The sequence below is a fragment of the Vanellus vanellus genome (assembly GCF_965231255.1).
Source record: "Vanellus vanellus genome assembly, chromosome: 2".
Classification (NCBI taxonomy): Eukaryota; Metazoa; Chordata; class Aves; order Charadriiformes; family Charadriidae; genus Vanellus; species Vanellus vanellus.
In genome coordinates this window covers 149,888,831-149,915,893 of record NC_138906.1, presented here as the reverse complement: position 1 = coordinate 149,915,893, position 27,063 = coordinate 149,888,831, and the positions used below count along the sequence as shown (strand labels likewise).

Sequence of the window (27,063 nt, the reverse complement as noted above, 5' to 3'; positions counted from 1 at the left end):
TCTTCTTTACCTCTCTCACAGCAAAGAAGGTTCTCATACAGCCTACTTTAGTTCAACCTCTCCTTAAGAGCTGATTATTGCTTTTATTAGCGTAGACGGAATTTGGCTAAAATGAAGTGTTGGGCCTAAGGGAAATAACTATAACACGGGATACTACTACTTTAATTAGCTGGGAAAGAAATATCTATATATGTAAATATATAATATATATTGAAGAATACTTTCACAGTAAAGTTCAGCTGCCTTTTACACTGCTAACTAGGTACGCTCAGACTACATTTGACTGAATTTAGGAATTACATCTCCATTCTACATTCCATTGCCACAGACAAAATTACAAGCCTATTATTGCAAAAATATTTTGTTAGTTAGGAACACATGTTTACAGAACCAGTTGTTGCCATGTGACAATTTCATATACCTCGAGTAACCTGGCTACAAATAAAGATCAAAATAAAAACAAAAGTCAACAGCACCTGTGAAAGAAGTGTGCACAAGAACCCAGAGATCTGTCACTCGTAAAAAGACTGTAAAAAGCCCGTCACAGGAAGTGTCTGAATGGAAAATATCTTCTAGATCTACCAGCTGGTAAAAGCATAACAAGAATACTGTCAAGATCACTTCCTCCCTATCCCCAAGATGTTACTGTTTTGCACGTCTCACTGAGAACCATTTCCTTTACATACTACTATGTTTAAGTCTTTTTGGGGAAAACAACACTGAAAGAGCACCACAGTTACTTTCATAAAACTAATAAACTGTAGAAACAGTGGTATTGGTGTCCCCCCTTTCATTGTAAGTGTGAGAGCGGGACTACAGCATATTTGCTCCATCAACTCAGAAGTATTATCATATCTTCCTATGACTGAATGACTTCTGAGAAGGTATAATCACATGGTAACTCGGGAGATGTACACTTTTCTAATTAAATGCCAATGCAAATTACTGTTCACAGTATTTAGCTATAAATCACATTTTTGTCAAAAAAATGCATTACTCCAAAGGTGGAGAGGGGGAAGCCACCCTAAAACTGATCAACCCCTTAACGCTCAAAGTGGTTTCTCTCATCTAACGCCAATGGAATACCAGCAATTAGGTTGAGCACCTAAAAGTAATGGAAATCTGTGACTTAGCATCCTGTTTACACACTCAAAATTTAAGTTTCCAGAAACCCTCTCTGCACCGTAACATTACAAGAATGCAATAACAGAAATGAACATACTACACTGAAAATTACCAGAGCGTATTTATGATTAACTGGCTGGTGCTTTCTTCCCTTCTTCCCATACCACAGACGAGACATTTCCCTTCTAAAAATAAAACGAAACTAAAAAAAATAAAATAAATAAAAATAAAAATCATTCAAGGCTGTTTGAAAGCATTCTCTGTACCTGCTGTCAGTTCCAGGCGCGGGCAGAGCCCCAGGACAGCGACAGGATAGTTTGCTAGACGCACACATTTGACTGACACCGCCGGGAACAAATGAACCGAGTGTGCAGCAGGGGGATGTATCGCAAAATGATGACGGTACAGAAGAAGAAAGGCTTCCTGTATTCAAGTGTGGTTGCACAGCACTAGTTTGTTAAAACGGCTGAGATATTTAAAGATATAGAGCAACTTAATTTTTCTTATACAATACAATTTTTCTTATACAATACTGAAAAACGTGGAAAAAATCCCCAAGAGCTGCTTGCATCGCCCTGTTTCACTAGAATTGTTCATAAACAAGTTCTAATGGTAACAAACTTGCACTCAACATTAAAACAATAGTTTGTCTTACTTATGTTGACAACTGTACATAAACCCTGTCAGTTATTTCTCAGTCTAGAACCAGTTAAAAAAGTGGTCAGTGAAGTTTTTTTAAAAATACTTGTTTTAAAAAAAGGTTTTAAAGCATTCAGGGACTGTCAGCCTCACAGCATTTTCAGTTTGGTAAGCTAGAAGAAGAAAGTTAATCCTTTTGTCTATAAGCTAAACTTGCTGTATGGGTTAAATGCTAGTGCCAGTTGTTTTTTTTTTTTTCTTAAGGAAGGATGTTTATTTAAACAGGCATATGCAATGGTAACAACCACAGCAACCCTTTGAGAATTTCCTTGTAGTAGCACTTGGAGGCTTCCCCCCCGCCCCTTCCCTCCTCCAAAAACACCTAGTGCTCAGAGCCCTGGGTAAAAGTATTAAATAGGCCAGGGCAGCGGCAGGCAGCATCAAAACAACATTAAAACATTGTTCACTCCTGCTGTTGCGCTGTGCTCTAAAAGCCAAGGTGCCCGAGCAGAGAGTCAGTACCAGAACTCGTACTTAACTATACTGCAGGCTGTGCGCTGGAACGCCTCACCTTGCATTAGTACCTAACTCGATAGAATGCGGACGGATAAAATGTTTTTCTTTGCACTAAAACCTCTCTCAGGAGGTGGTAACTCTGAAAATCCATTTGTTCCAACTTACAAGAATTATTGAGGTGATGAGTAAGAACATTTTTACCACTGGGACACTGAACACTAAGGAAACTCAAATATACAATAATACACTAGATACACCATCCAATGGTGTAAGATTCAAAGACTACACCGTATGGCCATTTATTTGCTTTTTTTAAAAAACAGTAACTGAGCTAATACTGAGGTAATACAAGAACAAAAAGTGGACTGCCTTAAAACTGTTTTAATGAGACAATTACAGTCAATACAAAAAAAATGTAAAATACAAATTACAGCCCCCCCCCAAAAAGTCTGGCAAATCTTAAAACAATGGAGTGTATGCAGAAAAACTATTTCAAATTATCTCTGGACAAGCAACTACTAAGCCAACAAGCAAAAGCTAGCCACACAACTAACCCCTCCACAGCCTATATTAGCACTCTACCCCCCTCCGCTGCCATTCCCCCCCCCCCCAAATAAAATGAACTCCTCCCTAACACTAACCTACTACACACTGTTTCTCCAAACTGGGGGAGGAAGAAAAGAATCTGAGCCATCACACAATTTTTCATTCTGGAACATTTAATCTTAAACAATTCAAACAACGTCCTTGGAAGCTTTTAGCTTCTCTCTAAATAAAACTGGCTCCTCCCAGAGCTTCTCAAAAGATTTTAAAAACTTGCTCAAAAGAAAAGACAGCAATGAACTTCTTTGTTAGATCTGACAACTCACTTTTTCACTGAATTACAGCTGCAAAGTTTAAAAGGAATAAATGCACCATGAGACCTCCTGCCAGCCGGTTCTGCTGTTCGCCCCCAGCAGCCACAGGTGCCCCAGTCGGGAGTGGTGCTGGCAGTGGGACGTGGATCTGGAGAGACTGAGCACCATCATGAAACACTGCTGTCCCTCCCAAAAGCAGCAAAAGCTTTCTCCTGTGACTCACCTCCACCCCAGCCCTTTAACTGTCTGGTTTGGTTTTGTTCCCCCCCCAAACTGGTGGAAGATATATTTCTATTAGCCAGAGCAAGAAGCCCATACAAGAAGCTTGACCCCAGGAGCATCCCATATAAAAGATAAATAAACTAAACTGTTCTTTTATTCTTCAGTGCATTTGTAGGTTATACTACTGATCTGTTAATTTGAATCAGAACCTCATATCTTGCTGCTAATTAATCACAGAATCACGGAATTTTCAGAGTTGGAAGGGACGTCTAGAGATCATCTAGCCCAACTCCCCTGCCAAAGCAGGATTGCCCAGAGCACATTACTCAGGACTGCATCCAGGTGGGTCTGGAAAATCTCCAGAGAAGGGGACTCCACAACCTCCCTGGGCAGCCTGTGCCAGTGCTCTGTCACCTGAACCATAAAGAAGTTCTTCCGTGTATTTGAACGGAACTTCCTGTGTTACAACTTGTGCCCATTACCCCCCGTCCTGTTACTCGGAACCAGTAATATATGTCTTGCTATAAAAGTTTTTAATTAACAAGACTCTAGAGAGGAGTACCGGCTCAGACCTGACCTAAGTGTAGAACCGCAGCAAACACTTAAAAGTATCCACCTATTTGCTACCTAGACAACAGAGCAACACAACATGCTTCTAATTACACTGAATGATAGTCTTGTTATTGTTAGTTTGTAGCCAAGCTAAATATCTCTACACAATCAATGTTCAAGGCAGACGCACATAGTCCTTTCAGCAACTGTTATTCATGACGTCGTTTTTTCTAATAAATCACAGTATCACAGAATCACAGAATTATCAGAGTTGGAAGGGACCTCTAGAGATCATCTAGTCCAACTCCCCTGCTCAAGCAGGATTGCCTAGAGCACATTACTCAGGACTGCATCCAGGTGGGTCTGGAAAATCTCCAGAGAAGGGGACTCCACAACCTCCCTGGGCAGCCTGTGCCAGTGCTCTGTCACCTGAACCGTAAAGAACTGTTTCCATGTATTTGAATGGAACTTCCTGTGTTCTAACTTGTGCCCATTGCCCCTCGTCCTGTCACTGGGAACCATTGAAAAGAGCCTGGCTCCATCCTCCTTCAAGCCACCCTTTAGATACTTGTACGCCATAATAAGGTCTCCCCTCAGCCTTCTCTTCTCCAGGCTAAAGAGTCCCAGCTCTCTCAGCCTTTCCTCATAAGGCAGATGCTCCAAGCCCTTAATCATCTTAGTTGCCCTTCACTGGACTCGCTCCAGCAGTTCCCTGTCCCTCTTGAACTGGGGAGCCCAAAATTGGACACAGTATTCCAGTTGTGGCCTCACCAGTGCAGAGTAGAGGGGGAGAATGACCTCCCTCGACCTACTGGCCACACTCTTCCCTATGCAGCCCAGGATTCCATTGGCCTTTTTGGCGACAAGGGCACATTGCTGGGCCATGGATAATTTACTGTCTACCACAACCCCCAGATCCTTCTCCTCAGAACTGCCTCCCAGCAGGTCCGCCCCTAACCTATACTGGTGCCTAGCATTCTTCCTCCCCAGGTGCAGGACCTTGCACTTGGTTTTGTTGAACCTCATTAGGTTCTTCTCTGCCCAGCTCTCCAGTCTGTCCAGGTCACACTGGATGGCAGCACGGCCCTCTGGGGTGTCAGCCACCCCACCCAGTTTGGTATCATCAGCAAACTTGCTGAGGATACACTCTGTCCCCTCATCCAGGTCATTAATGAATATATTGAACAAAATTGGACCAAGTATTGCCCCCAGGGGGACACCACTGGTTACAGGCCTCCAACTAGACTCTGTGCCGCTGATCACAACCCTCTGAGTTCTGTCCCGCAGCCAACTCTCAATCCACCTCACTGTCACCTCATCTAGCCCATACTTCCTCAGCTTCCTAATGAGGATGTCATGGGAGACAGTGTCAAAAGCCTTGCTGAAGTCAAGGTAGATGACATCCACGACTCTCCCCTCATCCAGCCAACCAGTTATAACATCATAGAAAGCTATCAGATTGGTCAAGCATGATTTACCCTTGGTAAATCCATGTTGACCACTTCCAATAACTTCCTGTTCCTCAACGTGTTTGGAGATGACATCCAGAATGAGTCGCTCCATTACCCTCCCAGGGACAGAGGTGAGACTAACTGGTCTGTAGTTCCCTGGGTCCTCCTTCTTGCCTTTTTTGAAGATCGGAGTGATGTCAGCCTTCCTCCAGTCCTCAGGCACCTCTCCTGTTCTCCATGACCGTTCAAAGACGATGGAGAGTGGTCTAGCAATAACATCCGCCAGCTCTCTCAGCACTCGCGGGTGCATGCCATCAGGGCCCATGGACTTGTGAATGTCCAGCTTGTCCAAGTGGTCTCTGACACGGTCCTCCTCAACTGAACGAAAATCTTCCTCTCTCCAGACCTTCCCCTTTGCCTTCAGAGTGTGGGATTCATGAGGGACAGCTTTAGCAGTGAAGACCGAAGAAAAGAAGGCATTCAGTAACTCTGCCTTCTCTGCGTCCTCCACCACTAGGGCACCTGTCTCATTTACCAGTGGGCCCACATTTTCCCTAGTCTTCCTTTTTCTATTGATATACTCAAAGAATCTCACCTTATTGTCTTTAACTGCAGTGGCCAAGCTGAGTTCTGATTGAGCTTTGGCCCTTCTCATTTTCCCCCTACATAGCTTTGTTTTACCTTGATAGTCCTCTTGGACTATGGACTTAAAGAATAAAGTAGCAGACCAAGAAATATAGGTAAAGCTTATGAAATGGCTTATTTCCATTCTAAATCAATTATCACCTTATCAATTATTACACCTTTTGCTATACCACATTTCAAGTTACCAGCTGACAAGATCTCATAACCTATAGACAGGACAGTAACTCTCTCTAAACCTGAGCAGGAAGACTGGATGCCGGGCGTGAAAACATCTTTGCCGTTTGATTAGATAGCATTATTCTGTTATTCTCCACATAGTTAACACATTGTCCTGACACCACAGAAACAGAATAGTTGTGATGTTGAATTCTACAACCCCTATATTTAACATGCATGCTTTTTGAGCAATATTACATAAGTAAGAAGTAATTCTTTCCCCTGCTCGTTTCGTCTTAAGGGAGGGAGGTTACCCCAGAGAGACCCTGGGGGGGTGGGGGGGGATGGCAGGGGGAGCAGCATAATTACTCAGTTTATTTAGAACTTGCTGTTTATTCCACATGAATTGACCATGTAGGTGACTGGGTTTTGTGATGAAGAGTCACAAATGTGGTGCACTGAAGATAAGCATCCCCAAGCATCTCCTGAGGAGATTATGTGAGGCATATGTATAAAATAAGATTATTCTCAGAATTTAATACTGTAGTTTCAGAAAGCAGCTTTCAAAATTGAGAAAAACATAAATCACAGGAACCAGACTGTATAACTCGAGCACCTCAGTGCAATTCATAAGTCAGTTGCATTTGTGACTGACAAGAAGAAAGCTTGTTTTTATGCTGTTGTATTGGTTTGCCTGGGAACAAACAGATCAATAAGCAATGACATTCAGTAGCCTATCTACTCATTAAAATGTATTTTTAAAGAGATGAGATTTCTATTTAATTACATCTAACAGGTATGTTTCACAGATTATAATAAAAACTCCCACCACCAAAGAGCCTAAAAAACTGAAAACTACCTCAAGTAGTGTTTAAAATAGCATAGTTTCAATACACATTAGTGTAGTATGACAGAAAACAAATCTAGAATTATAAACTCTGTTACAGTTTTACAATATTTTTAAATTTAGAATAGCATTTTACAGATCTGTAAGAGATGTACATTCTGTATGTTTACTCCTTTTATTATAGTTTTAGGATATAAATTGCCAAGAACTTCAAAATTAAGATGACACCTAATTGAGATGCTCAGGCCATCTAAATTGTCATCTTTGGAAGGAATCCACTAGGTGAAAGAAAGGAAGTTTTGTATTTTGATGACATAAGGCATACAAGAGGCAGCTGGATTAAGGTCTGGTTTATCTTTAATAGGAAGCAGACATGTTCTCTTTGGTACAAAAAGCCTTTCAGACGACTAAGAAAAGAGTGCCAAGTTCAGGAGTAATGAAGTTAGAATGCAGTTAAAAATAAAAATTAAAAAAAAAAAAAAAAACAAACCAAAACCAAACAAACAACTGGTACTGGCTCCGATGCAAAACTACTACTTTGTCTTCTAGAACAACTGGATCTTTGTAAGAGTTGTTGCAGGTGAAGCTAGCATGGGATTACAGCTAACTGAGGTCTGATCCCTTCCCCCTTTACCACTACAAGAAACCCACTGAACAGTACAAAAGCCACCTCCTGTGGTATCCAGTACAACACGACTGGCACAGTTTCTTAGTTGGCTGATAATGTTTCCATAAAAAAAGGAAGTCTCATTTGAGAAGTCATCCTTTGTTTCCTTTCAACAGCCTAGGGGAAGGGGAAAAAAAAACAACCAAAAAAACCCACACAACCACAACCAAACAGTATTTTTCCATCCAAAAAGTTTTCCTCAGTATTTTCAAAGGTACTCTGAGAGTCTCAAATGCACCAGCTTTTTTAGTTGAATGATTCCTGCTTCAACTCTTAGCAGAGGGACTGCCCCAGTTCTCTCTATTAGATACATGAAATAACCATCAGTCACAATTCCACATTCATGATTTCAACTCCAGGACGGCTCCAAGTAATGAAAACATCTGAATTCTCACTTACAAGTTATAAATAGATTCCAAATAGATTAAGTAGAGAAAATAGAGCAAAGTAAGAAATATCCCATGCACGAAATTGAGAGCGTACAGTATTTGCTTAACTTAGTTGCAAAAGCAAGAATGAAAATTACCAGTCTCTGCATAGGGCATTGCATAATGTCAATGGGCACCAGAGTCTCTCTCTCCAGTCACACAACATAACTTCACAGAAGCATTTCTAAGAATTGCACATAACTGCTGAAGTTGAAGAGACTTCCACCCTCTGGTACAAGAGCAAAGCCTACTAAACATGCTAACATTTGAATGCACAGCAACACATGCATAATGACAGATCCAAGTTCTTAACAGGCAACGCACAACGTAAAACCAAAACAAAGATCTAGCTTGTATACCTGATACACTATCCATAAAGAGACGACCTTTTAAGAAACGTTTTGGAAAAATATTTTGAGGACTGCTAATGTGACGCATCTTTATACACTGTGTGCAGTGTTTCATTCAAGAAGCCTACGACTTCCAGACTTCCTCTTCTCTCTGCTGATCCAGTATCATCCAGCTTTGTCATACAGCATTATGATCATACCGCGTTTTAAAATGTAAGACACAACAAGCAGCTGTTTCACTAGCAACCAAGCACTGAGGTGTAGGGTAAAGAATGGAAGCAAATTGATAAACAAAATACAATTAAGAATACAGTAACTTAAGACAGCAGTGCATTCTGAAATCGAAACGCCCATTTTAATATAGAACTGTTGTAGGTTACAGTCCAGATCCAATAAAGAACTTAAGCACCTACATCCAATACTCCAATCCTGAAAAACCTTCAAGTGTTATCTCACCAGGACACACAACCACTGTTTGTGACCTTCATGTTTCTACAAATACACAGGAAGAGAATTGAGACACTCCAGAAGTTACAGTTAATACTGAACTGTTGAATGTCTAACTCAAATACTGTATCAGGAGGGCAGAACTTAATTTGCAAGTAATGGCTTGATCTAGTAAACATTTTTAAACCATGTCTAAAGTTCCAACTGAAATTCAGAGTACTGCTTTCCAGAAGTATTGTATCTACGTTTTTTACAGAAATTGAATATGCAAAAGCAAAGGTAATGATTATGAAATGCAAGTCCAGAACATGACCCAGTGAATCTGGGAAAAATCATTTGCAAATATCAACTCATGCTTTGTTTTGGAAGTTAACATCTAGATAGCTTTAAATCAAAATTATTTTCTGTATTTTCCAAACAATGGAAACAATAAAACAGACAAGCTTTCAACTACATTAAGACCAGCTTGCAGGTCCTAGGACAAGAAATTTCCTGTTTTCAAATATCTTGATTAGTATTTAGATTTATGTGGACCTGCAGTATGACTCAATGCTGAATAAATAGGATCAAATGACAGGGGCAAGGGGGGGCAGGGGGAGGAGGAAGAATCAACACTTCAAATAATTATTCTAGTACAGAACCATTCTTCAGTTTACTTAACAGATTTCAGGTTTAAATAGGAACTGATGTCCTTAACCTATTTTTTCACAAGTGCTCAAGACAAAATTTCTTTAACACCTTTGAAACATTTAGCTGTGGCCATACTCAGAAATTATATATATATGGGTTTTTTGCATCAATACTCTGCCTGATGAACACAGATCTGATCCATCAGCATAAATCCTCTATTTCCAATACTGCATGATGATAAAGACACTTAACAGCTGTAGTACCTTACACAGATATTGTTTTGATTGTTCTAGACTCAAATCTAGAATCTAAAGACACATCGGCAGTCTATGTCAGTAAGTCATTATTGCATAAGAAATAAAAAGTGCATTTCTACACATACAGCCAATATAATGGTGCACTCCAGTTTTCCAGCTCCCTATCAGAGAAGTTTACTAAAGAATACAGCAGACCAAGTCCTTCTATTGTTCCTGGAATGTCATGAACTTTGAGAATTAGCTTCACAGACCAACAGATGAAGCATTAAATAAGCAAATTAAGGTATTCTGATCTCTATAATCCCCCCTTCCCCCCACAAGAGACCAACTAGACCTTTAGTTAGATACAAATAGAAGGTGCAAAAATGTTACAATAAAACTCACATGGGAAAACACAAATTGTGTCATTTCTCCTTTATGCGCTAATGTTTCTTAAGCAAGTAGTCATTTCCATTGTTTCCCCTCTAATGCCCTCCTCCCTGCGCTAAATTGTTAGAGCACAGTGATTTCCTTTGTATCTAGTTATTAAAACAGTAAAAACCTTGCTTGGAAATTAGTTTCAGTTGTTCTTACTTCCCAGATATGATAAACTGATTCTCTAAAGATTTTAATGGATCATTTACATGTGCATGCCAACTTCTGTAGAAAAGTATTTGAGCTTCTCAGCATACTTTATGTGCACACAAGCTTAGTGGAAAGTTGATTTACCTAACCATCTGATATGGTTAATGACATTTTACACAAGTACTTGTTTTCCATGTCTTTTTCCTTCAATGGTCAATTTCAGAATGCCACTTGCCACTTCATATAGCATCAGCAGTAGAAACAAGGTTCTACAATCCATTTTAGGAAAACAGTAGTAGAATAACCAGATAACTGAATTTTCTGGAATTGATGAATCAGATATCACTCCCCTGCCCCCCCCTTTTTTTTTTTTATTTAAGAGTGCAGATTTTTTTCCTGAATTGAAAAAGTTAGAGTCTGCAAGAAAGGTTATAGAAAATAATGTACAGCAGGCATCACTTATTATAGTCTTTCTTCAAGCTGATCTATGACCAAGCATGGTTCATAATTATTTTTTTTTTAATATTCAATGTATATGCAATGCAATATCATTTATCCTTTACAGGGAATGTCAACAACACTTCTTTTAGAAAAGCAATCTTTTATGCAGCCATAAGAAACTATTCACAGCTGTTTTATAGAAATAGGGAATAGTTGTGTTTCTTAAAACCTCATTTCTCAACCAGGGTGTAGAGACTGTAGGAGAATTCAAGCAGTTTTTCCTTTTCACTCATTTTAAACTTCTTTAGGCATAAGACCAATCCTGTCAGCAGCGCTTGAGGACCCTGCTTTCAAATACTGTGGTACCATGCCTTTACTAGCACCAGGTGACAACTCCGTAATGCTTTCAGTCTGTAGTACTAATTGGCATCAAAATTACGTTAATGCATCGGCAGCTATCTAACAGCAAGTACCTTAACGCTGCATCATTAATGTCTACACACATTATTATATACACAACTTGAACTTGAAAAGGAAACAAAATTAGACCTTAAAGTAGGGATGGAAATTGTTTCCGAGGCACTGCACAACAGAAACAGTCAGCTTGCTGTCAAACCTTGCCATGTTTAGATGCAAGTACAGGACATGCTATGGAAAAGGCATTTGTTTATCAACACATAGGTTTCTAAACAGTATTAAGTGTTTGCGCTAACAGAAAAAGAAAGCCATTAGCACTTAAACATATACAAACTAAATAAAAAGAGAATACCGTGATAAAAATACCTTTATATCCCCAAGTCTCAGTGCAGATGATAAAAAACCCTATCCAAACAAAAAACCTCACACAACCCAGAACAGCCTGTTCCTTGGTGTATGTCCACTCACTTAAGTACAAGAAGGTAAAAGAGATATTTGAGGAAAACGGATGGGGATAACACCGCCAAGAAACAAGCAGCATGGTTTCTTTTCTTACGTAATATATAAAATAAAATTCTTGCCTATTCATGCCTAGTGGACACCAGAGACAAGTCTTTACCATGGACTGATCTTAAGTGAAAAATTATCTCTCTAACAAGAGAGAGCTTTGCCAATGGGACAGGCAGAGGCCTCTCAGGAAGGCAGATACTGAGGAACATCATCAGCAACTGGAGCTACAAGGTACTCCACACAGAGCTTGTTTTAAACTCCAAGCAACTGAATTTGGCACTAACTACAAATTAGTCACCTTTACATATGGTAACAATAGCTATTTGAAATAACCATGAACCTACTGATAAGTCAGTTATCTATTAAGTGTGTAGCATATAATACAGAAAGTCAGTTAAAGGATTCTCTGAATTTTACTTTTTTTGGACACTTCATACAGTGCAGCATTTGGTCAAACTAGCATTTAATATGACAGCAGGAGATTTGACCTCTTTGCCACTAGATCACATGAGGTTACATCTACTGGACTACTTCAGGGAAAAGGCTGATAGGAAATAGACTACCCTGTAGAAGAAGAAAGCATAAGCAGATGGTAAGTGGAGTGAGTTCAGAGTAAGAGTTAAGTCCTATTAACTGATCCATTTCATAAACTTATAAACCTACCCCTACTACTTCTTTCATATGTTACTGATCTTTGCTTTTGCTTGTTCTTTCTTCTCATAATTCCTTTTCCACTAAAGAAAAAGCACAGTATTTCCTTGAAGTCTCTTGACAAAAAGCTGCAGCTGAATGTGATCATAGAACTATCAAAGAAGCAAAAGTGCCTCAGAGCACCACACCCTGGGTTACCCATTAATCCTCTTCCCTCTTTCTCCAGTTTTACGATATAGTACAATAGCAGAGGGAACATTTTTTGGTAAAGAACACTACTCCATGAGCTTCCTCTTTCAGTAGATCAACAATACACTGTGATGCATTTGGACATCAAGAGTTTGCTCTCCATTTCCTTTCCACCCCAAGTTGTCCCATCACTGTTCTGACGAAGGCAGCCTGTTTTTCATCCCAATACCCACAAAAAGGTTTCAATGACACTGTTCACTTGCTATCTTAGATTATACCCGGGTCCAGAGCTCACAGAGAAAAAGCTCGTTGGGTTAAAGGAAGGAAGTATATTGATTGAAAATAATGACTGAAATTCAATGGGAATAATGGGTATGACAACAGCAGCTACAACTCCCTGTATGCACTGACATTTTCTGGCACGTATATTAAAAGCCACTAAAATGCAATTGTATGCAATGACAGGTTGAACCATCTGGTACTGTCAAACATTTCTGATGAAAAAGTTAAGTTTTTAACAGCTTTCAGATTTGTGCTAGAAGTCAGTCATAAGAAATCACATTACTCAATTTAAATGCACAGAAGACCACATTAGCATATTTCTTGCACTTGCATAACTTTTTTTTTAAAAAAAGTTTTCCATCTCACTAATCACACTAACGTCTAAATCCAGAAAATTATTACTTGGTAACCTTAAAAGAACCAAACTTGACATAATTTTCACATAACACATATGGAAATAGCAATACTTTGGAAATATGACTTCTACAATTATTTCCAGAGGTGACCTAAATAAAGGCTTAAGGCATGACCTCACCCTGTAGTAAATAACTTAGGCTTTAATAATGTAGGAGAAGTACTGCCTCTACTATCTTTAGAAATAACTCCCAAGAAGTTACAACATTTAATCCTGAAGAAAAAATTGTGCTATTTTCTGTGGAAATTATTCTGTAATTATATTAAGGTGCAAATTTACTGAAGAGCTCATTAGAAGAGAGACATACTGTGCATAAAACTATAATATTGATCACTTGGCCACTGGTCCCCATGTTCCAAAAGGCCAATTTTTAAAAATATCAAATACTTACAAAGGCTCTGAGCAATAGTCAACACCAAAAATATATTGCTGGTAAGAATACTTGAGAAATACATATGCTGAAAATGTGAATATTCAAAAGACATGCTTTTATGATACTAATTTCAATGTCTCAAAGCAAAAATGCTCAACACAAAAATCACTGAGCTGCACATAGTGTTTTGTAACCCCAGCCTAATACTTCAGCTATGTAAGTGAGAAGTTTGAAGTCGGAGTTCTACTATGATTCTAAGTTTTGGAGCTAAGAAGAAAACTATTACCCATAGTTAGACTATTTTTAACATTTCTTTTACATGCCACATACAACACAGGCTTAGACTTCCTTAGTTTCAACATGCTCTGTTGCGGGGCAGGGCAGGGGGAGGGGGAAGAAAAAGAAGGAAAAAAAAATTAAAAAAAATAATTCTTACAGTCAGAGATTGCAATTACTGTCCCTGAGTCTCAAGTTAAACACTGCTGATGGGATACTTCTACAATATATACGACAAGAATCATCAAACTTTTGACTGACACTCGAACGCACAAGACTACAATTGCTTTAACTGTATGTACACTACAAAGCAAAGCCATGTAGACATGTAAAGATGTGTCCATAGAAACACAGTGGACACAGATTCACATGGAAGAAATGTCTTTGTAATAAAAAATAGAGATAGTTCCAGTTACAGCATATTACTAAAATCCATGCAACAGCATCTTAATGTACGAAGAAGTTATAACTGAGAAGTTAATTACTGGATTATTGGAAAAACATGTCATTGATATATTAATTTGCCTTTTTTGTTGTTGCTTCATCCATCTTTTGAGACCTACCAATAAGTATTCAACATTCTAGATAGAGGAATAATAAATATCAGAAAACTGTCAGTTTACTTGTCTGAAAACAAGTCTGCTTCACTAAAGTTGCAACTTCTTTTCTGCTCTCGCATTCCTTTCAACTCCGAGTTTTAAGTTACAATTTGCTCCATACAGAAATGACTTGTAGCTGTGAAATGTTGTCCTGAACTGATGTTAGAGCAAAGCATTAGGATGGCACAAACTAAACAGTCATGATCATAGTAAGCAGACTAATAAAGCACATTGCTTTGTTTTTCTTACTGAAAAGTATTTAACACTATTATAACTATATTCCTATGAAAGTATTAAAAAAAAAAAAAAACACAAAAAACATCTTTGACACTGTTATTCCTTACCTCCCACTCTTTAGCAGCATCTTCAGTAGTAGATTCTTCACTAGTTTCAGGCTCTTCCTTCTTTTTTACCACTATAAATCCAGGTTCCCGAAGAGATTCCCCACTTTCTTCTGCATATATCTCTGGACTCCACTGGATAAAGAAGACATACAAGTGATCTGTCCTAGAGAAGTCAAGTAACAATACAGAAAAGAAAAATAAGGTAAATTTATGATCTTTTAGGTCCTGTCTAATAATTGCGAAGTATTTAAGCTTAAAACGAAAATACTTACTATTTCATGTTTTAATAGATATTAGAGACACATTGAAAAAAACAAATACTAGTCTGTATTTTTTTCTTTTCTTTTTAAGTATATGAAGCTGACACTGCAGGAAAAACAGGAAACAAGTTGGCAATTGACTAGCGGTGTTTTCATACACGAGTACAGTCCTTCAACCACTTCTATCCTGTTGGAAACCTCTGTTTACAATTGAAATAACTCCCAAAATAAAACACTAAGATTTTTTTATTTAAAGAGTTCCGTAAAAACATAAACAAAATTGGAATTCAAGAGTGTCTGCATGCCTGTTTTCCCCATCCCTGAAGAAGAGCTGAACATTCCCAAAATTATACAGACTGAGAGAATTACTACAGATATGAGGAAGTAGGGCTGAATGCGTGCATATATATATATAGCTAGATCATAAACTACAGACTACTCTAACTGAAATACTGCAGTAGGTACCAAGATTCAAAGTTACTTCCTTGTAAGTTATCTGCCACAAATGGCATGGTTCTCCAGTTTGGAAGAACAAAAAAAAAAAAAACCCACCCGAATTCCCAGAAGAAAGTTATTTACAGCCTTAATAGATGTCAATCTATACTCTCTGAGCATTTTCTGTAGGTGCACAGACGGAGCATTTGGAAAAATGCAATGAATCCACCAGTATCTCTTTATCATGGAAAAGACAGCTTCTGAGCTAGAGCTTTATGGCTCTGGTTACCCAGAGTGTGAATATTCCTTATGTGCCTCTTCAGAGATATTTGCTACAGTGAATGTGTATACTGGATTATCATGAAGAACAGTATTTGGATTCCTGCCCTGCCGCCCCCTTAAATTCCTGCAAAACTGAATACTAGAAGAACTGCAAGAGATACAGAGCAGCAAAGTCTCTCAAAACTACAGCTGTAATTTTTCGTGCCTCTGTCTAATAGGATGCAGCACACAGGTATGTAATAATAGTCTCTCAACAGGGTCTGTTATTCAAAGTTACCCTTCTTAAAATTAAGGTTCCTGGACAACACTGATGAAAGGAAAAAAAAAAAAAAAAAAACCACAAAGAAAAAAAAAAAAAGGACAAATCTTTCCCTGACAGTAAGAAAGAATAAAACATTTCAGATGCATAAGGTTAGATAAGTTCTATGACAAAGTCAGAACAAGAAGCTGCAGACTCCTCACGTAATGAACGAGGCATCAATTTTAAAAAGTCTTACAAGCAGGAAATTTTTTTAAAAAATAAAATCCTGATTTTAACTTTGTAGAACTTGAAACATAGGACAAACATTGCATGGATAAAGAACAGATTACTAATTCCCCATGCAGTTAGAGAGAGAAACCCTTCATAAGTGAAGTAATATCCAAGGAGATCAGAAACAAACTGTAAACTAAGAATTATTTCTTAGTGACAAATTTTGCTTTATGTTGAGGAAAAGTACTTGCTCTGCTACATTAGAAAATAAACCAAAGAGACAGTAAACATTTTAATCAGCTGACCTAGACATCACTGCCATATGTGAAACATTTATCTGTTTTCAAATGAAATACGATATGAATAGAACAAGAACATTGGAGTTGAATGTAACCACAAGAGGTCACCTGCCCCAGACAGGATTAGCTATACCAGAATCAGTGTGACAGACATTTGTCTCAAGAAACTGTATAATCTCCACCACTAAGGGCTCACGGGGGTGATGTTTAAGAGCAGGTTAGTGATGTGCTAGCATAGACTCAATTCTCCCTGTTGGAAAACTCAAATATTTTTGATGTATTTTCAGTCCATTACACATCTCCATTCACAGTGGACATGAGAAAAAAAACACAACCCTACTGCCTTTCTTATTGCAGCCAACTTTTAAGTATGGAATGATTTTATGTTTGTAATCAACCTTTTCTCCTTTAGATTAAAGAACCCACTTACTTCTAATTTTCTTTAAATGTTACACTTTCTAGGCATTAATTAGTCTTGCTGTTTTCCTCTGGACTCTCTCCAATTGATCCATATCTGTCCTCAACTGCAGTGCCCCAACTGGACATTCTATGCCATTCAGCTCAAAAGAAAAGATGGAAAAGTGACGTGATCATTGTGTGTAGGTATTTATACAAGATGATAGCTGATAGTTTTTTGTTGTTGTTTCTTTCTTTTTACCCCCCCCACTTCTGACAAGGATACCAAAACTCCCAAAAATCACATTCAACTTGAACATAACTCAGAGTTTCCTAGCAGTAGAGATCATTTAAGAATTCAAGACTTTACCAGTGAGCGAGCATGTCACATCTTTGAATCATTGCAACAAATTTAGATTTTTCCAGTAGATATGATTAAGTTGCTCCATAGAAAAATTTTATGTTCCATATACAAAGATAAGACAAAAGAACCCCAGCTAGCTCTTCTGAACTCAGAGCTTTAAGAAGTAGAGAGAATTTTTAGAAAGTTTCCAAATAATGGAAAGCATCCATAACGACAATAAAAACTCTGTTGCAGAACTCACTTCCTTCACTAGATACCACTTACTTGAATCTTTCTTTCATTATTCACTTACTACAAACACAAGCTTAAATAATACCATAAGAAACTATTGGCTGAACCTGCAAGTAACCCAACTAAATCAGTAAAACTTCAGTATTTCAGTATTAAGTACACGCCATTTATCAATATCCTCAGCTGTCGACCCTTTTTTGTGTTGCTTTACAGACACAGTCACTAAAAAATTTTGCAGGGTGCACAAAAAAATTAAAGCTGAAAGATCTATTGGAAAGTGCTGTTTTTTAGAGTCTACCTCCTTCTTACCTTTCTTGTGGAACAGCAAACCAGTACTCATGTTTTTTATCCCTCTGTGCATACTGTTGCATTGATGCACTTGCTTGCGAAACAAATGTTTTTCTCATGGGTTTTCCAACCCTGAGGCGCAAAAACTTGTGAGAGCGATGTCGTCTTTTTTCTTTTGTAAGAGAAGAACCTATTAGTAAAGAAAAAGTAAGCTATCCACAATAGCTTAACTTAATTATTAGTCAATTTTGTATTCGGCAATAAAGGTATACAGGACGTATATATACGTAAGTAATAGGACATTAGGTAACATAGGTAGTAATAATTACCTGTCCTTTTTTTGTTACATAAATTGCATAAGCAGAATTAACTTCAGAGTACAACACATTCGAATAATTCTAACATTAATTTCAGCTTCCAACCTAAGCTCACATTTTGACAGTTTCACCCATGCTTGAAAGCATTTCAGAAAGCATTCTCAATGCACATCCCTCAATACCGAATCAGACGTCCTTCCCACTGTTAAAAAGATATTCCATACACATACAAACAATACAGTGTTAAATAAGTATTTAGGCCTGATTCACATATGGCAAACCTGTTCATTAGTTACTTCTAAATTAAAAAAAGAAGAGTTCTGGCACTAGTAATAGAAGATTAAGATGAATTTTAATTTGTTAGCTATATCAAACACTTCAAAGGTATGAACACCACTTCAGGATGAAGTACGCTGGATGTTGTGGTATGGGATTTTTCCCCCAGTAGTATATTTAATTGAACTAATAGAATTCATATGATTACCCTCAAGGTCTGGATTGTCAAGTCAGCAGAAAGTAAAGGAAGAAGCCCTCTCAAAATTGTTTCTTTGCTAGATTAATTGCCCAAATCCTACAACAAGAGCTCCAGCCACAAGAATCTTATTAAAGCAAGGAAGGAAAACTTAAGTTTGAGAGTTCTTATGATCAGCTATGACAACAAAAGATTTAGCCTACCTCTGGTGTTACGGGTACATACAGGTATGTTCCTATTTTCTAGGACACTTTTCTTTACAGCTGAAGTTCTTCTTCAGTGTCTATGCAGACTACAGATACACTAAGAAAACATCGACTTCTGGATCTATAAACATCTCTACTGTATGTGTTCTCTATCAGATTATCACCACAAAGTTGAGAATAGTATTGTTCCACAAAAGAATTCTTTTTTCAGTAAATATTTAAGTGTCCGCCTCCTAATTTTCAGTTACAATGTTAGATTTATACCTGCAGTACACAGTATGGTAAACAGTCATAATGTGCATGATTTGGAAGTATTTTCCAAATCTGTAAGCTCAAAGGTAAATTGTCAGATAAAACCACCCAAAACAAATCCAAAATAAACAAAAAGACCTGTTTCATAGGACTGGCACATGAATTTTGTGGCAGTGTTAGAGAAGTAGTCTTAAAATTATCTGATATTTGGGATTTTAGTCCTTCAGTTGCAGCAGTTTAGCACTTCTCTGACATAGAACTCAGAGAAGTAGGATTCGTATCATACCTTAGAAAAGTAAAACAAGTAGGATTTAGTTCCAGCCAGCTAGGAATGAAAACAAACAATTTGAGATTTGGGGGCAGGGCTAAAAGGGCTATTTCAGATGCTCTTTTTTTTGGTGCGTTCTCCAATATATTTTTGTACAGTTGATACAGAATTCATCAGAAAAAAATATTTTAGTAATTGCTGTTGTGTGTCATGCTTTTTTCCCCTTTCAATCTTGCCCAATATCCAGCTAACTAAGCAGCAAACAGATGTGTTATCTTTAATGAGATTTCAGCTTGTTTACACACACAAAACTAGAGACCAGTATAATTTCTCAAAGTATCAACTACACGTAGCATCTATTTCAGTCCAGTGGTTAACATAAGTGTCTGTAAAAATAGAAGAGCATGAGTCCTGTGTAATTAAAAAAAAAAAAATATCCAATGGAGGCCTTTTTAGCTATTTAGACTACTCATAGCTAACAACTTGCATTGCATCATCTGTTCAACATTCTGAACAAACAGATCATCAATTCAAAACTCAGAAACATTTGACCTCTGTGAAGATCAACAAACGGTGGCTCCCAAAAGCCTAGATGCTCAAGACTCAGGAGAAAGAAAAAATTCAACTAAGTCCTTGCTCTATGCAGGAGAAAGAGACCTATCTAGGCATTTTAATGATACAAAGCTCATAGTATGACTACTTTGGAGTTTTAGTCTGATAGAGAGGATTATCAGTGTTTGCAGTGTTTCAATTTTTTCATGACCTAATAGACCTGTCATATTTAGTCTTTGGTGACCTTCAAGAGTTAAGCAATAGATCTATGCGTTTACCTTGGCTCTACTTAAACTTGCCTGTAGATAGAGCCAGGAGAAGCTTCACCAAATCTATTTAGATTGAGAAATATTAATTCCTAATTCACTGTTTTATTTGCATTCTGCTAATACAACATGCAAGAATAAGAAACATACAATAATTCCAACTGAACTTGGACTAAAGTCATTGGCATAAATCTCCAAAAAGTAACCTGTGCTTCCTTTTTTTTGGGGGGGGTTAATTATTTTTCTGTCTATTTTATCACTACAACTTTCAGTGAGGCTGGAACACCATGTGCAGAAGGTTTCTAGCCAGCACCCCTCTGTCTGACTGTATGCAGATGCTTTTTTGATTATATATGTATATACTGTCACTGTACAGATCATCCTGCATGAAAAATCTGCAGCGTCACATGATACAATCATGATACAATCTTTTAAAAAAAACAACAAAACTAAGTATCTAATGCAAGTGAATTACAAATAATATGCAATTGTAATTCAATTGTAATTTATCCTTTACTTTGAGGGTGGCAGAGCACTGGCACAGGCTGCCCAGAGAGGCTGTGGAATCTCCTCTGGAGGTATTCAAAACCCACCTGGACGCCGTCCTGTGCAACCCACTGTGGGTGACCCTGCTATGGTGTACCTCTCTATTCAGCACAATCTCAACTTTTATTTATTAATGTAAACAATTTGACCTTCAAATGCACTTCACATATAAGCTTGTGACAGGCACTATAGATATGTTTTCTCTCTAGCCCCCAAAATCTTGCACAATTAAAACTAGTTTATCTCCATTAGGAAGATGGTAAGCCACCAGAAAGTAACCTATGAATTTTTTCAAAAGCAAAATCAAATACATACAGAAACATCTTTAAGTTACTTTAAAAAGACATGACTTTTTTTTTTTTAATATTAATTGAGTAACTTCAATAGACAAGATAACTTCCAACTAGTAATCCCAGGGCCTGATCTTTGCAGAGGAGCAAAGGTACTCAAGAAATAAGCCTGGTTGTTCCCCATATTCATAGCATTAGTTTCTTACAACCTAACTCTTATCCTCAGATATGCTTTTTGTATACTCAGCCTTGTTCCAGTTGGCATGAAAGTATGGTAAGATGCAAGTGAAACAAAGTTCTGGAAGTATCAAACAGTGTTAAGCCTCCAGTGTTTGCTGTTTACACCATAAACCTTAACCACAAGGTAGACATGCTATAAATAAGATGAAATTCATTCCCTGAAATTCATTCATACACATGTGCACTGGGATCAAAATTTAAGTGACAGCTAGCTGATTGCTGAGGAACATTTTTAATTTTGAGTTCATTGGTCGCTACCAACACATCATGGATCTAATTTTACAGGCTCACTTAAATCTTCCCTACAAAGATACTGTGTTTTGATGCGATCATAAATATAATTTCAGTGAAAAAAAAATGACAGTAACAAAAGTATCCATGTTTTCAGTTTCCTCACCAATTTTTCCCCAGTTGGTTTATATAAGGTGCAACTTAAGCATATCTTCAAACCAATGAGAAACATAAGCAATATATGGGGAGATTGGTTCTACAGAATAAAAACCAGTAAAAATTCTGATAAGCTGGAAGGAGATACATTGTAAATCTGAAGGTTGGCACATACATGCTGACTCACCTTCTGATTGCCCATCTCCTGCAGTCACAATTTTCTGACTGACTTCTGTCTGCGCATCCTGTTGCATGTTTTCTCTTTGTTGTTTCGTTTGTTGCATAGTGTGGGTCTTCCAGAGTTTGCGGAGTTCCTCAACTTCTGTCTCCGAGTCTCGCGTTCGCTCTCTCACTACTTTTCCTTTGCTAGTTGTCTCTTTCTTTTGAGATTCTATGGTATCTTCACAAGATGGACGTTCCTCTCCTGCCTTACTCTCTCCTTCTAGTTCTTTTCCTAGTGAGGAATCTTGATTGCCACCCACTTCTGCCTCTTTGTCATGCTCTTGACTACCATGGGATCCTTGCAAAGACTGCTGGAGGACATCTGCAATATTTTCACTAGGTTTTTGTCCCCCCTTTATAGACATTTCAGCACTTTCTGAACCTAAGCTGTGGGTACCAAAGTGTTTAACATTTACAACCATATCGGCACTGTGTTTTAAGTCACTGGCAGCTTCATTTGAGTCTGAAATGACTGTTAAACATTCAGCACTAGTCTGGTTTATTGTTTGGACAGATTCTGATGATGCTCCAGAAGATTTGTCTTGTCGAAGCTCATCTGAGGAAACAAGTTCCTCACGTATTGGAGAGAGTTCTGATTCTGTGAAGACATCTTCTGAAAGAGACTCCTCTGTGCTCCTCGGGGCAGTACTAGCACTGTCATTTCCTGTATCCTGAATCCTGGAATCCGTTTCATTTGTATTGCTCTTTGCAGCTTTCTTGGAATGGCAAAGTTCCCTTACAGACAGTGGTTCTACATCTCTGTTGAGCAAATAAGAATGTTATTATAGCAGGTGCCTTTTCCGTCAAGCTCTTTTCTTTAGTAAGCTTTGTTTAATGCTGAAAAAAAATGAAGGGTTCTTTTTAAAAAAGAAGCAAACTAAAAACACTTAATCCAGAGCATCAGTAATAAGAAACAACCATAAAATATGTTCTTATAACAGTAAGCTTACAGCAGACGTTTTGCCAGCATGACATAGATAGGACTTCCCAACTTCAGAACATGACTTTCACAAGTACAAGCTCTCCTATGAAACCAACAAGATTATCTCAGATGCTTAAAGGGTAAAAATAAAATAAAAAACAGGGGAAAACAAAAAGCTACACACAACCACAATCGCTAAAGGTAGAAATCCTCCAAAATTATTTCAGCTTTGCCTAGCAGAGAGGCCAGTCCAGTTGTACAGACCTATACCACCCTATTATAAAGTTGACACCTAGCTCACTGGTAAGAAATGAACAGCAGAAATCCTCTGGTCTAACCTTAACTATCTAAGCTAGTCAATGCAGAGCAATAGGAACCATCAAGTTAAGTCTTACCATTCTGCCCACAGGAAATACACAACAGTGATTAGTGTCTTCACCAGTTAGGCAAAATAAAAATGAAACTACTTGGTACAACTGAACAATTAAACAACAGACATCAAATGTTCATAAATAGTGTAAGAAAAAAAAAAAAAAAAAAAAAAAAAAAAGGAAGCACAGCAGAAGAACTTATTTTCCCCAAAGGAATTAATCTTATACAAAAAAAGAGGACTACAAGGGGACTATGAACATACTCAACTATATCTACCTGACTCAAGCTTTTCCAGTGTTGTCAAAAAAACTGAGCAGTACAGAACCTTCATAAAAAGATTTCTCATGTTTAGACATACTTCTGACTGGAGTTCTCAATACTAACTCCCTCGCTACCACAAGCGCATTACATCTTCCATTACTTAGTATCAAACGCTTCTAAGAAGCTCGCAACTTAATTTCCCATCTTGAGGAAGGATAAATCCACTCCACTTTTCTACAAAACCTTTTATTCAGTTAGGTCATATTACCGACATTACTGAGACACTGCTAAAATTCAGGATGTTTGCAAAGTATATGCACCCTCTTATCCAAATGTTATCAAGAACCTGATGTTAAGCTTGTGCCGATGTAGTAATTTTGCTTACCAAGCATGTGGATTAGAGTTTAAGATTTATCACTTACTAGACTGGGCCGTTTCCTTAATTTTTCATGATTATGCTGGTAATAGGTGCTTTTTGACAAGTGCAACCTAAGGTTCATGAAATCCATAGAAAATCTGTTTGTTTTCAGACACATTTTTTCCAGTTTCAGCATAGACTGTGGCTTCTATGTAGAAATGATACAACGTGAAATTGCAGTTTTAAGAAAGAAAGAATCCATCAGTTTTGTCATCAATTCCCATTATGTCAATAATCTTATTTTCAGTATTCAGATTATTTTTCCAAGCTTAAAAAGGCATGACAGTTGGCAAAATTGGGAGACGAAGAGGTTTAATAGTAACAGTGGAATATTTAGAAAAAAACAAATAGTGAGAAAACATGATTTAAGTCTCAAATACATTCAGACACACAGGTCTTGTCAGATCTAGCTCTAGCTGTTGGGATTTCTGGTTACAGACTTAAGAAATCTGAATTTTATTTTCCCCAAAATTTACAAACATACCTCAAATTTTGATGAGGTTAAGGTACAAAAGTGCTGGGACTGAAGCAACACTATAAGCTAGTGTTCCATGTAGCAGTTGACAAAAAAGATAATTCAATTTGGACATACAGGGCTCTGAACACAGTGTGACCTTCTAGTATTACATATTTTCATTCCATATGGATTTTTATTATGAAAAAAACAGAAAATTTATGTGCTACAAGAACACAAAAATCAACAGGGCATTGAAGGTAAATTTGTAAGTCAACATTAGGAAACTAAACATGCTAGGAAAAAGACTTGGCTTGCAACAGCAATACTATGATTCAAACAGGTAGAATAAAAAGAGTCATCTGATTTTCATCATCTCATTACTTGCACTATACATCAGTTGAGGTAGGAACCATGAGCAACTTTTAAAAACTCAAGAAAGCAATCACGCTGAAGTCGTCATCATTCTACATCAAAAGCCCCAGAACTACTACTATAGTAATATATAAATAAATTGCTCTTTCAACAAACACATGACTTCAGGCAGCAAACAAGACCATGCCATGATAACAGTTTACTACCAGGTCTCTGCTGAAACTGAGCTTAAAAATGGTAGAAGACAGTTATTTCTTCTGGGCATCCAGATATTTAAGATTATCAAGAAAGATGTGCTTAGCATATTACCTGCAAGAACTGTAAAAGGCCATTTTTCAAAGTTACTGAGTATCTTTATACCTTAGTTAAAATGGTTGCCTTTTTTTAAAAAAAAAAAAAAAAAAAATTACACGTCAGGCAAACAGCTTTACTCTCTCATACAGACAACTCTACCTTGGTTAAAGGAATCTACTTCCCTGCAGTTAGATGGTCAAGGTAGTCGGCAAATGTTTGTGCTTTATGGGCTCTGATAGGTAAAGGTGGCATGATTATTTTTCTTTTTTTAATATCCTTTTTGGCTTTAATGACAGAATTTATCCTCTTTCTGAGGACAGTATAAAAATCAGGCAGGCACACTGAACCAAAGTTTTTTCACAATGCTGCTTAAACTCAGTATTAAATGACTACCATGCTGAACACCAGGAATTAAAGCTCACAGATCCAAATTCACTCTCTTCACCCCAAACAAGGTTGCACCCAAAGGCGAATATGCAGTTCCTCCCCTAGCCATAAAAAGGGATAAAATACACTCCTAATGTGATAAAAATATGCACAAATCTCAGAAAATTAGTCTTATAACAATTAATCAGAGCAATAAGAGTTTGAGAAGCAAGTGGAAAGTGGTAAACAATAAAGATTTGCACCTAAAAGTTGGACTTTTCTATTCTTACAGCAGTTTTTAAATTACCAAAGAATCAAATGTATCTGTTACTGTTCTCACAGCAGGGAAGGGGCAGAGGAAGCGGTGTGGTACCTATTGCTACACACAGATTTTTAAAAGAGACTATTGGAGGAAATTAGAATCCATGTATATAGAAGAGGATTTATTCTATACAGTATACAGAATGTGAGAACTTAAGGTAAAGCTAGTTTTCTCAAGGGTTTTTCCAAGTCAATCTTTGATGGTCTTCTTAAAAAGGAAAACGAAAGAAAATGTGGTTTTGCTAGTTTTGTATGGTCAGCACTATGGTTAGTGTTCATATTTACTCAAAGCTTTATAAATATTATTCTATCTTACATGGTTAATGAATCCTTAATTTTGCTGTCCACAATTTCCTTATACAGAGCAGCTGACATCACTTCTTCCATTGGACACATGATGCCATACTCTTCACAGCCGTTCTCTTGGACCAGAGGATCCATTTTATGAGGATCAAACATTATATTATTTGGCGTCACTAGCAGCACACCATTGACCGTACCCTAAAATGAGAGGGAAAAGAAGTGGTAAATTTTGTCCTTCATATTTCAGCTTACTTTCTGTTTGTGTTTTTTTTTTTTTTTGTAGGAAAAAGGGTTTTCCTTTTTTTTTTTTTTTTTAAGCATAACTTCATACAGTTTCTTCTGTTTTGCAGCCATCTAGAAGTATAACTGTTTTCTGGGGAAGCAAATTAATGTCACTTACTTTCCCAAAACAGTTTTGTTCCTCACAACTACTTAATAGCTGGGTAAAGTGGGATGAAAAAAAAAAAAAAAAAAAGAAAAAAGATAAACCCTTGAACCCTAGAGGATAGGCTAGGCAGCCCCTCTGAGGCAAGGATACATCCTTCCCTGATAACCATGGGACTTATTGCTAGTCTTACAAGAAACTTCAAGCATTGTCTAAAAATCTCCCTCTTAACTCCTCTCACTTTCTACTACTTAATTACGAACAAAAAAAGAAAGATCTTAAAAAACTGTCATTTATCTTCATTTTATTTACACAAAAGTAACTGCAATAAGTGATACAAGTCATTCTAACTTAAAGGACCCATTGACTGATTGGACAAATACATTTATAGATTTAAACTAGGTTGAAAATATTAAAGATTCCTAAAGATGCAGTCACATCAAGATGCAGCTTTGGATAGATTTAATCACTACGATACTGCTGCAGTACATGAAAACAAATAGATTTTAAACTTCTAGTATTACAAAATTTGAAGAAAGTTGATACTCATGGGATGAGCTGTCGGGTTCTTACACAATGCAGGTATCAAGCTAATTTACAACACATTGAACTGTCTTTTTTTTTTTTTTTTTCCTCCTCTTTCTTAAGTGCTAGCAAAACATGAAAACACCAACACCAGTTGCCGAGTAAGGAAATT

At 37.5% G+C, this 27,063-nt stretch overlaps 1 protein-coding gene across 2 annotated transcripts in view; it reads right to left on the bottom strand.

Moving 5' to 3' along the window:
• Positions 1-27,063, bottom strand: part of OXR1 (oxidation resistance 1) — an 85,315-nt gene that overhangs the window by 21,067 nt on the left and 37,185 nt on the right. The window contains exons 6-9 of one of the 2 annotated variants that reach the window (XM_082499412.1): positions 25,995-26,179; positions 21,861-22,654; positions 17,899-18,067; positions 14,851-15,013 (exon numbers count right to left, since the gene is read on the bottom strand). In XM_082499412.1, coding sequence (XP_082355538.1) covers positions 14,851-15,013; positions 17,899-18,067; positions 21,861-22,654; positions 25,995-26,179 — 1,311 coding nt within the window. Of the gene's footprint in view, positions 1-1,237; positions 1,402-14,850; positions 15,014-17,898; positions 18,068-21,860; positions 22,655-25,994; positions 26,180-27,063 lie in introns of those variants that run through there. The other variant, XM_082499413.1, reaches the window with a different exon arrangement.